The 13,330-nt window shown below is 34.3% G+C and overlaps 1 protein-coding gene across 1 annotated transcript in view; it reads right to left on the bottom strand.

Annotated features, from left to right (window-relative positions):
• Positions 1-6,189: 6,189 nt before the first annotated feature.
• Positions 6,190-13,330, bottom strand: part of LOC132557353 (homeobox protein php-3-like) — a 109,505-nt gene continuing 102,364 nt past the window's right edge. The window contains exon 6 of the mRNA XM_060221845.1: positions 6,190-6,470. Coding sequence (XP_060077828.1) covers positions 6,190-6,470 — 281 coding nt within the window. The remainder of the gene's footprint in view (positions 6,471-13,330) is intronic.

Below are 13,330 nucleotides of genomic sequence, written 5' to 3'. Positions count from 1 at the left end.
TCTCTCTCTCTCTCTCTCTCTCTCTCTCTCTCCCCCTCTCTTTCTCTCGCTCTCTCTCTCTCTCTCTCTCTTGCCTTAGTTTTATTGCGTTTGCATTGTGTAGACATGTTGGTATTTCTCTCTCTCTCTCTTCTCTCTCTCTCTCTCTCATTTCAGTTTGAATAAAGATTTTGTTCACTGTCTATGTTTTCGTTTTGTTGTTTCAGTAGTATAGAGATGTGTAATGAAAATACTTAATAAATGTTGAAAAAAAATAAACAAATACTGCAAAATGCATCTGTACAACATATGATGAATAAGTTAGTCATGCTCTGAATGCTATTGTTGACCTAGACACTGTATTTGGGTCCTGTTATAACACTCATACATCTAAATTAACACTTTGATAAAGTGTTTATGAAAGCACGTTCATGTAATTTCCTCTTTCGTCTTTAAAGCGACGTTAAAGTGAAATACATATTTGAGTCAACAAAAAACAAGTGTGATAGCTATATACATTACAAATCCGTGGAAATCTGGGACAAGTGACGATCTATCATTAGAGATGGCGGGGACGTTTCCAAAATATGATGGGAACCTTACTGAAGTAATAAAAATATATTTTAGTTCACGGCAGTAAATAGGTTCAATAGTGTCAAACTAACTCGTATTGAAAAGTTAGGAATGACTTTATATTGTACCGGAATTATATGGTTAAAAAGAAATTGAAAATCGTTAAACTATCTTTATAAAAAACAAAACAAAGCAATTAAATGAGTATGTTATCACGACCCATCAGACCTAATGCAGTAATTATGTTGCATGTCGTTTGTTGCATTCAAGAGAGTAAATTGGCATCAGGAATAATTTTATTCTGTCATGAAAACCAACTGCTTTATTTATCACAAATATAAAAATGTCGAAATACTCCGATATATACTATTAAGATAAAACTAATCAACGTCAAATTAAACAATTAATGAGTTTCTCAGTTAGTGCTTAATCTTAATTAGATTTTGCTGAAAGCATTCCTCCTTTTGTCATTGGTACACAGAATGAAAAGTGTCACCAAAATGGACAAGGAAGTTGTGCATCAAATAATACAGCACTTCCGTCTCTGAATGGAAAATTATAAAATTTGCATAATTGTGACACGTGAATTCGCTTATGCTTTACATGTTGATGGATGTGCTAAAGTGTAATATTTATCTAGTAAATATACCATGTAAGTAGGAAATGTTTACGAGAGTTGTAAGAGACGAGGCAATCTTATCTTTTCCATGCCACAATAATCATTAAATACTTGAGCCAGCATAGGAGGTACGTACCATTTGGAATGATTTTCGAGTACCTACACAACCCTACAGTACCTGTTCAAATCATGTATACAACGACGTCAAGGAAACCAACTTTCTTCAGTAGTTTCCTTGATTTCAACCTTTATGGCCTTGATATCACTAATGATGATGCAACTTACTTCATCATTAAACCCTGTCAATCTAAATTTATATTGGGTGTTGTTCTATTTTGTAATCTTTGATTTGAATTACCTGTCATAAGTGTGCTCGAGTTTGATCTGAGGAAGAATTTAACTTCCGTTTTATAGCGTGATATATTACGTAGTTTTCAGGATAATTATTGACGTCATCTTCGCTGTCTTAAATTCATAAAGCTATGATGCCATGGTGAATATGCGACGTCATTTCATTATCATTTTCAAAATCTGAAGAGATCATGTGACATGCAAAAGGTCACATGTTTATATTCACCGAAACACGCAAACATCTGATAATAGATTAGAATGCATACATATTAAAATCATTGATTTTATTTCAATCAAAATGTTGAGATTATAAACATACTAGAGACCCTTGTTATTTTGGTGTAGTGGTTCAGAGAGATTCAATGATGTTTTATCTTATTTTTGTGTTTACTAAATATTTTGTTACAAAGCAAAGGTTGACGAATATTTTGGAGAACATTAGTAATCCGCACACATATACATTGTGAAAGCAGTCGTAATTTAACATAAAGAAAAACATATTCTTCCCATTTAATATCCGATATACGATAATTAATTTTAACATGCCTGTCAGCATGTACCAGACACGGGCATAATTACCCAAAAGCGTTCTGCGTATACATTTCCATGAACGAGCCTGCGGTGATCTACACGTAAAAAGCACACAGAAAATTACATTCAATATTTGAATGCAAATATGCCTAACCACATTATCCTTGAAGGATCATTAACATGCTTTCTATGCCACTTATCCGGCATCTCTTCGGAGTTAACAAGCTGTTGCTGAATTCGGTCCAACGTTTGAAAGTGGCACTACGATATTTTGAATTTTCTATTGTAAACCTATCATCAGCCTGTAGAGTCTTAAACGCGTGATTGAATTGGTACAGTTTTATAGCGTTGTAGGATTTTAGTTACCAAACATATTTCGATCAACAGCTATTTGTTCGCCACTACTTTGACTGATCTTCAAGTCACTGATCTTATCCTTCTGAAGCGTTTGATGTTTTTTACCTTGTTCGTTTCCAGTGTCGTCTTGCAAATCCGTCTTTTGCTGAAGTTTTACATTCGTTTTAAGAGGATTTGTGAAAAGAAGGTTCATTGTATGTTGGTGTGAAAATTGTAAAGTGTATGGTATATATATTTATATTGCATGGATTTTTATTCGATGCATATTATGTTTCGCTGGCGCAAGATGAGATCATAAGCATTATTTGTCTAGCATTACCAATCTAAAAACACCTCAACTATCTCTTAATATTTATCATTTATCATTTCACATAAATTACAAGTAATTTGATACAAAACAAAATTTATTGTGCCGACTTAAAAATAAAAAGATGATGAAACAAATGTTGTTTTATCAAAGAATGCTGTTAAGATACTTCATTTCGGATCAACGCATTGAGCTAAGATATAAGCATACGTATATAGCAATGCGTTAGTCATTTGATGTACAATCGCAATTTATCTTGTAAGATAACGTATGCCTCGTCGGTGATGTTAGGAGCATCTAAATGCAGATGTCATACGAATTATAACGTGGGCAATATTAATTGCGCAAAGCATAATATCACCAGATTTTATATGTTAGTCTAATAGATGTCTACCATAGATCTAAATCAAGATATTTCATCCAACACTGTGCGCCCGAGAACGGAAGTTCTGCCTTTTCCAACCGGATCGAATGATGTAAAAAGCAAAGGCCGTGTAGCTCTGGGAACTGACATTGTATGGTCATTGGAAGGAAGGAAAAGAACAAACACTTTCAATAACGTTAATCTTTAACGTACTTACAGTATCAAATGACCAACAAAACCAACAGAATGAAAGTACGAAATGTTTCGATTATACTTGTCTTACGATTAGCCTTTATCAGAACACAGTATACCAATCATCTATATGATACACTACATATATACTTAAGTTCACAAAAGATCTGGAACCTCGGGTTACATGATGTTTTCAACAAAATCAAATTGAAATGACACTTCATCGATGTATATTATAACGCCGGTCTAAAAAGCATCGTTATAGACTTATTACCAGGGAAAATTTCGTAAAAACAAATGTAATATCTGGTATTTTTACTCCGCTTCCACTTTTGCAATATATCCGATTTACATTCGTAATGTTTGCAATCCTGTATTTGTTGTGGTTTTGTGACCTGACAAGTTATTTCACTACGAAATTGAATGTGCAATGCTGTTCAGATATTTGCAATGAATCCGAACATCTGATTCCATCTGGAAACAACTACAATATTGTTATGGCAATACATTCGACATCAAATTTCGACATTTTTGTTAACTTGTAAAGAATTAATAAGACATCAGTTTTCATTTTAACATATTTTATTCCATGAAACTTTGTACAGGGAACGTCCTTCCTTAGCAGAACTGATAAAGAGAAAGGTCTGTTTTGCTATGAAAGGCCGCTCCCCTTCGGGACATATTTCAATGGCTGGAAATTTTTGACATCTATAGAAATTAGAGAGATCAATTAGCATACACGTGCAGATAGATAAAACAAAGAGGTCAAAGACAAGAAGGGTATGTAAAAGGTCATTATAGTTAAGATAGAGTTCAATTGTCATGTTGCATGTAAGTATTAGCGTTTCATTTCATAACTAGTTCTATATAATTTGGAATATGTACTTTTTTATTTCAAATTTCCTATACATCAAGATTGACTTCTCTTAATATATTTTGAAACAGAAATGTAGACATTCTCCTGTATTTGAAACGTGTTAGATATTACATTCCTTTAGCTGATTTCACTGAGAGTCTTCTATATCAAAATTCTGGAAGAAATTGTGGTACCGAAATCAATACCACAGTACGACTCAGACGTTTTTAAAATAACATTTCTTCCTGTTATGCTTTTCTCTGTATGTTTTGGCATTTAAAAGGAAATAAATAAATATGGCTAAATTTTAACTTTTCCAATTAATTTGCAAACATAACACAACAGCCTCCATTAATTCTATGTTACGTGTTTTGTCTACTTATTATTAAAACTTGTGAATTAATTAAGTCGGTAAGTTTAAAATAAATTCAAATCAACTGATTTGTAAATATTTATATTATTCCTATAAAAGCGTGTCACAACACCTAATGCTTATTATTATTTTTACTTTTAAACGGGGAAAAAATCGAAAATTAATCAGACCTATATAAACGTAGCCTTAGACGTGTCCAATAAAGAAAATTATTCGTTTTAGGAAAGACTACAATTGTCAATTTTCTGTGTTTATAAACGTAATGTTTTCTTATTAAACAATATCAAAACGATGTTAATTTATACAAAACGCATCGTATTTAATTTTGTAAAATATTTTTTTTTGTTTCACTTATGAAAATAGTATGTAACGAAGAAATTATAAATTAAATAATGAAAGTGTCTGCTTTAATATAGGTAGTTATCAGTAGCAGTATTTAAAGTTATAGTATATCAATTTGATGAGTCAGCTAATTTTAACACGGAATAAACAGAATACTATCTTTTTTTCTTTAAAAAATGAAAATACATTCACACCATTCATTAACATTCATATTCATTTACGTCAAGTATTCCCGCGCACTTCGATATATATATTTATATAATGTACCATTACTTTGCAAACGCTCAGTCAGATATAGAGAGAAAGGAAACCTATGTTTAGCACAAGATTGTATTTAAAATAAGCAATCTCAAAGACAACGAAAAGACAGAACGTTAATACATAGATGGCGCTGCAGATTTCGATGAAATCTGAATCGATCAAACGCTTGAAACTAATAATAGTTTGTACATGTTACTGAAAAATATTAAAATGTATAATCATGATATGAATGCAAATGTGTGATTTACATGTATGAATGAACTGGGACATAAGGTTTCTTTGGTCGTCACGTGATATCAATTAAATCAGCAGCGCCACCATTTTGACATGATATGAACAAGATATTACACTGATCCTACGAACAACACTGTTTTCACAAATTAAATATCACGTATTTTGTATATTTACATAAGAATTATTCTGTACCGATATCTAATATATATATGGCAAGAACATATATCAACATATGTCTAAAACTAAAATCCCTGGCATAAAATTCGATGAGTCATTTCTAGAGTTACATTGACTGACAAAACAGACTCAATTGTTGGACTCGGTGATACTTCTACGGGCATGCTAGACCGATGTCTTGCCAAACTGCAAAATTTGACTAATATATAACACGCCTTTTCCTAGTTGTTGTTCATACAACTATGAAATGACATTCCTCTTTCAACACGCATACACAGAAATGACGTAACCCGTTTCTCTATTTCCGGCTTGTATATATCCAGTAACAAGTTTACATGAATTATTTTACCGGTATGGTAATTTTCGTTTTCCTATGTCTCTCTTACGCTGTCTTCCTCAATATGTAGGTGTAAGGTGTTCAAATATGTCCGTCTGTGTTGACGATTACAATCATTCGAACAGCACTTGGTAGCACATAAGTACACCTCACCGCCAAAATAGCACAATACCCAGTGACGTCACACGAGTAATATCTCTCACTCTACAGTCATATGGTGCTCAAGCGGTTCCGGGTTGGAATACCCGACTCAATTTCAAGAGTTCCAATGAGCACGATGAGAGACAACAAGATGAAGAAATATCTTAAATGAGATCTAAATGATCACAGTCATTGTCACGCTTGTACTGAATGGTGACCTTGACCGGGTGCTGCATGATGATGGTCTTTAGGTTCTTGGTCATCTCTCAGTCTCGCTTTGGCGCGTTCGTTCAACTTTTTCCTCTTCATTCGTCTATTTTGAAACCAAACTTTCACTTGTCTTTCTGTTAGTTGTAATTTACACGATATTTCCCATCGTTTCTGTCTTGTAATATAAGAACTGTTCAAAAATTCATTTTCCAACACCATTGACTGGTAACGGGTGTATGGCTTTCTCTTCTTTCTACCTTTTGCTTCTGAAAAACACAAAACAAAACATTTTAGACTCAATGAACATTTTTATAAAATAACGAAAATTATTCGCCTCGAACCCAATCAATATTTTCAAAACTTTTCACGAATATTTCGCGTAACCTCAACTGTAAAACATACACGATGAATTGTCATGTGTATGTATATATATGCAGTCTGGAATTCATTTGGTGCCGTAGATCATGAGTTCGAGGCCCGGACAGAGCACGAGTCAAAAATTGTCTTTCTTCGTTAATTATGTTACAATATCTTAAATATCAATAAATTAACACAGTACATCAAATACAGTAATGTTGTTGATCTGAAAGTTCCAGATTTTAAATACCTGTCGTAATTGTACCCGAGTTTAATACATATATATTATATATAAATATCGGATATATAGCGTACTGCTGTGATCTATCACAATGACATGAATGTAAATTGGACCGAGATACATTCTTATTAAGGTTAAATAAAACAAATAATAAAACTTTCGTGATTTATTGATATTTTTGTAATAAATGTGGTGAACTATGCTTGACTTCACGAGAACCTGTATATCCGTGTGTACACACATACCCTCTCTCACACAGTCTGGTGATCAAAGGAGCAACACCATTACAGCCCCGACACAGTTCACACAGGTGTTGGTAGTGTTTACGAGAAAGAACGTGTATGGTTTGCATTAGTGTATGACAGTAGACAGTAGACAGGACGAAATAGCAAACGACAGAGAGGTATTGATTTCTAATCCAATAAGAGAAACATACAAGGGTATCGCGTTCATGTAAAACACGAACAAGGAAAGTACATAAGTATATCCTTAAAACCCCCATTCCATCGTTACCCACTCCCGCTTCTGCATGACCAGTTGAATTGAAACAGCAAAAAATTAGCAACCTAAACTTATCGAGCATGATTCTGATTATCAGCATGTTATGCGTACTGCTGTTGTCACTGTAATACATATTGTGAATCCGAGCTGCTACAAGCTACCATAGTGGCAACGTGTTTGCATGTTTCGTGGTAATGATGGACAGGCGCTCTGTCTAACGGTGCCGCGATGCACATCACCACTAGTAATTATCGGGGATGCGGAGAGAGGCTTGTGTATCGGTGCTACAGCCAGTTGTGTGTATGTGGTATCACTGCTATTGTTTTTATTGTAATTCTTCACCCCAGTACACAAACCAATCAGGCGTGATACATCAACAGCATCATCATCGTAATTGCACCTTTCAGACCTCAAAACACTAGAGAGTCGAGCCTTGTGATCACTCGTACCTCGCAGAAGACACTTCCGGTTAATTTAGCGCAGACAATGGTTGGGAAGTAAGGGAACCGAGGAGGAGGAGGGATTGCATTAAGGTTGAATTATTTTGAGTAATTTGTTTTCTTAGATAATCAATCTGTACCGGTGTATCTTACGTGACGTGACATCATTCGTTCTACCTTACTGCAGATGCTTCTGTGTTTCAAGGGAACTAATTAAATAAAAAAATGACAATAAATTTAGAAATCGGAGATGAATTTGAGATATTAATTTCAAATAATTTCTTACAGAAAACAGCTACATCCGAAATGAATCTTGATATATTAATTTTAAATTATATTTCATTGTGAATTGATAGGGTTTCTAAAAGCAAGAGTTAAGATCATAAATCAATAACTAGTTCGTCTTACAGTTTTTATACATAAACTTATTACGACCTAGTTCAGCTGGTGTTTGTTGCAGATATACATACATAAAAAAGCAAGTTACTGAAATTAAGTAAACTCCCACATATAATCTAAGTCAGCGCAATTCCTAACGTTACAGAACATATGTGCTTGTACACGAATAATTTTAACTTGAAATGTAAGCTAATTGTGAAAGTGGATATTATCGACTATACTAACACACAATATGATACGCTTAATCTAAACATCCTTGTTCCCAATATTAAATATCCGACTTCTTTTTCGCTTGTTAAAAGCATGTTAAAAGTACACAGCTTATGCGTAACTGCTTTCGTACCACGCCATCATTCTTTAAACGCATTTAATTATCAATACAAAGGCATTAGAGATTCGGACTTGTACCATCGTAATAAGCTTTACGAATGTAAATGTAGCATGAGTAGATCACTTTTATGAGGTTTGTAATCGTTTCATAAGTATCGATATGCAATTCGCCATTGTGGTCCCTGGTCATTTCTATGTTTTCTAGTACAAGTATATAGTGCGCAGATCTAGATATATTCCGCTGACGTGTTTAATTCAAAGATGCCTTCTTAAATCATCGCGCCAGATTTTCTGTTTACGGCTGAAGCAAGTCTCAGATGTTATCAATAGAATTTGTTTCCACAATGTGTAACGTACGCCCCATTACTCTTAACATTTGCTAAACGTTCTTGTATCCCTACGCCCGCCATAACTCATGCTCACTAGATCTACCACAAAGCCGAGTTCCGCAGACGCTTCACAATATTTACAAAACCAGAACCCTTTTCAAGCACGACGGGATCCCGATGCCTACGTCGACGGTTGTGCGATAAATAAACGTTAGCGGCCATATCTCATAGCATTGAGGATGTCTTCCCTATGGGTGACTGTATCTGTATGAAGTCGGGAGGATGTTACAACACATAAATAACTCCAGAGGCATAACGAACGACCGCAATGGCGGTAATGTCTCTCTAGGCCTTTCATCCGGAACCAGGTGGGTGGCTAAAACAGTCTGGGTGGGTTAGTTGCAAAGAAATAGTCCCTAAAGAATCCCTACCCGTCGAAACAAACTATCAAAGCAATTGTATCACAGTTAGTGGGACACAGCGAAGGATTTGAGTGGTATGCACTGGGGAAGCCTGGTTTACGATTATATATATATAAAGCCTATCAAAAGTGGGGTCCATTAACCTGAGAATACTACAAGAATAAGTATCTAACGAAAATGGAACGGCTATCTTATAGCAATCTAAGAAATTCGGCTGCATAAAAGTAGAACTGTAATATTTATGTATGTCATCACTTGCCCGGCGGTGTTAATAACAGACATGACACAAGCATTCATATCGCCTCATGAAAACGAAAATAAATCATCAGAAAATTCCATATTAAATCTGCATAAAGTCCTGTATTATTTTTTCCCCAAAATTCTACATCAATGTAAATATGATTGTGTTTAATGGATTCCAACAAATAGACATTGTGACGTACGATAGCACAAATCGATGACGTGATAGCACATTATTAATGCTATAGTGTTCCTCTCGCTTGATTTGATTTCATCAAGTGAAAATATCTAGCGTACACATATACTACCGAACTTGTATGTTGGTATAGGATATCATTATGTAATGGAATTCTGCTGTCCATTGGGCTCTAAAACAACTCCCGGGAAAATTATTCCGTTTACAAGTTTTCATATTTTTGATTAAACAAGATCATATTACGATTCATGTGATTCCAATTTTAATTAAAAATAAGTCGACGGTTTCAGTGTCATGGGAAAAGTATTCTAAAAAATAGAAATACATATACAGTGTACAGGCATTGTCAGGGATCCTTATAAATCACTGCACTCAGACCTTTTTTCTCAAACTGTCGATGTGCTGTTTTCAATGATAGCCTCCTAGTTGTTTTCAGTATAAGTATCAGACAGTCTGTGTGTTGGGCTGTAGGATGTCTACGACAATTTGTTTTCTGTATATATATCCGAAGACGTGGAGATAAGATGTAGTACACTATGTAGTTCGTATATCGATCAGTTAGATCGTGATCTTTTTCACAATGTCTTACCCAGTATCTTACAAACGTAGTATCGTATTTCTTACGTTCAATATATTTGATTAAATAAGTTCTTTTTCTCCGTATTTACATCTGTAGTAGAAATTACATGAAGCCATTTCCAATGATTTTCTAACACGTGTGTGTGTACCTGCCACGCTGATGACAATCTGGGTGTTTTATAGGTTTGGTAATACCGTTATATAGCATATACCGATGTCTATCGCCATAACACTGTCTGTATCATAGCGCGCTTGACCCAAACAGGAAGTACAATAGAAACGTTACCACGAAAACTCCATACGACATGTTGGCATCGCTGAAACTTCACCCATATATCTAGAATTTCCTTTTCCTAATTGTCCCTCGTCTATAAACAAAATCACTTTTTCATACTTCTCAGTTGGGTGAAGGAGATAATTGAAATGAATTGGAATAAATTCAAAACAAATAGTGTTACACGTGTCATAATCACTGCTTGTTGTAAGCACAGAATGAATGTTTATCGGGGGAGTAAATAATAAATCACCTCCTACAGTAGGTGTGTATGTTTGATAACTTAATCTTTATTGTCAATTTGACAAAATCTTAAGCGACGGTTTTCAGTATCGTAAGGGGCCTTAAGTTAGATTTATACATCCAATATATTTGCCAGAACGATATATATATAGCAGTCGATCCCATATCGTTCCTGCTTTGTACGTCCGGAGTATTTATAGACCTCATATGTTAGTAAACTTTGCCTATTTTTTTCCTGATTTTTTCTTCTTCTTTTCGTTTTTGGTTTTGGGTTACCAATGCCTGTCTTATAAACTGCAAGCAATGCCAAAATACGCATGTCTTCAAGATAAGTTTTGAAACAAATACATAACCTTTAATGCATATATATTCACTAATGTTATGCACTATGGTAAAAAGTACATGTTTTATTTCAGACTACTACTTATATTCTCATAAAGCTACAAGTTAATGGTGGATTCATATTACAATCACAATGTTATCTTTATAGCAGAAATACATCACTGGCTTGATTGCAATTGGTTCTTAATAGCCAGATCTATGTAGAAAAATACAGATATCGTTGTCATTAATTCAGTGAATCACAATTTGCTCAATAAGTGTCATTACATATTGCTTTTTGTCGTATGGGTTTGATTTACAGACGTTTTGACACTCCGCTGTCCCAATAACGATGCCATTGAACCAAAGTATCACGAGCAGTACAAGGATGTCCAGGAGCGCTCTTCACTCATCTCAATAGTGCTAAAACGAAATAGTGCGTTTGCCCTCGGAACATAAAATAAAAACAGCTATAACTAGAGTTGGTATTCTATTTACAAATTCTAGACGGTATTTGTGACTTTTTATATACAATCTATAAGAAATTGGGAAAGAAGTTAAAGTTTACTATCGAGGAATTAGGTCAAAACCATTGATGAAAAGATAGGATGCAGCCATGAAAGTATGGGATGACGGCGCGATGCCACAAGCGGTAGCTAAGCATGTTCAAAATATGTCATCTTAATTGTCGATTTATAATGTTCTGCTAATATTTAGAACCGTTATCCCAGGCGGCACAACATGTAAAAGGGATTCGAATATTATCAGTGAAAGCAACGGTTACAGGTAGTATATGACATTGTTATTTGGACTAAAACATTTGTGTAGCTAAAGTAAACAAACGTCTGCGCGTGTTTACATGATATAGATATGGCAATATTTATTATTTATTTATGTATTAATTTCAGATCAAACAAGGTATACAATAAAAAAAACTTAAGATATTTGACATTCCACGTTTAATTGCTTTAATTACATGCATACGGAAGCGGATAAGTGTCAACTAATAATAAATAATTGTCATTTGAATATATAACCCTGTTACGGGGGTCACAAATAAAACGATAGACACATGCATCATTCTAACTACAGCCGACATTTACATCGGTTACCTGTTAGATATGCATAAACAAAACAGCATATGATGGATTTCTGTACGGATAAATGAATAAAATTATACATTTATTGTTTAGCGTTATTTCACAATTAATCTCTTGAGCGTTTCGCTCTTGGGCAAAGCGACTGAACGGGAATGGTGCTTTACCATGTAACTACATCACACTATTTTTCGATCGGTGTCGTGCATTTGAATATCTGAGCTATGTTATTGATGGGTTTGACTACAAAAGATTTCATTAACGTGTTTCCTTCCACGTTACACTGTGTGTCTGTTTACGTAGATAAACTTTATGTATAGCTTCTGTCAAGTTAGGGAGAGTTTTCAATTCTCCATAGGTCCCGAGGATGCTTGTATCGCATACAAAAATCGATTGTCTATAAAGCTGCCGAGCGACCAAGATATAACTGATGGGTCCCAAACTTGGCACGTGATAGCGATGCCAACATCTCATCGTTACCAAATAAAACGCTCAGAAATCCGACATTTCTATCAACTGTGAAAACTTAAATAGTTAAAACAGTATACTAAAAAGCACTATACGTATTTTTAATTGCATAACACCTTAATTTTTGTGGGATCTTTCATCATTAAACCATAATAACACAATAATTGATCTTTACCTCCTACGCTAAACGTGATACACGCGCGAATAATTGTCGTAAATGAAGCATTCGAAAACTTCAAAATCCTATTGAAACAACAAGGAAATTATATAATTTAATTATATTTAAAAATGGCTCACAAAGAAGACATACCGTTTTTGTCAAAGTTAAGATGCTTTATCGATACTGGACGATATCACATCAATAATGGTATTCATCATTCTTTGAAATATTGGAATTTGTAATAACTTTAAGTGTCTCCTTTTGCAATAAACGCCATATACGAATTATGGCAGATTTTTTTTTTAAATATGAATTCAAACACAAGAATTATTTTGAAAACACGATAAAATAAGGAAATCTAGGAAATAATAAAAAGAATTTTAAAGATGACTATCGCACTACAAACATGACTATTTTTAATGGGATGATTACTCGTGTAAAGATGTTTGAAAATGATGTTAGAGAATAGCGTGTTGCTGGTTTTACATCCGTCGTATCTATAACAATTCTCTAACATGTAATCATTCCA

Source organism: Ylistrum balloti, unplaced genomic scaffold (assembly GCF_031769215.1).
Source record: "Ylistrum balloti isolate Yb309-2 unplaced genomic scaffold, AGI_CSIRO_Ybal_v1 Utg370662, whole genome shotgun sequence".
Classification (NCBI taxonomy): Eukaryota; Metazoa; Mollusca; class Bivalvia; order Pectinida; family Pectinidae; genus Ylistrum; species Ylistrum balloti.
The sequence above is the reverse complement of the archived record's forward strand: the minus strand, read 5'-3'. Positions and strand labels throughout refer to the sequence as shown.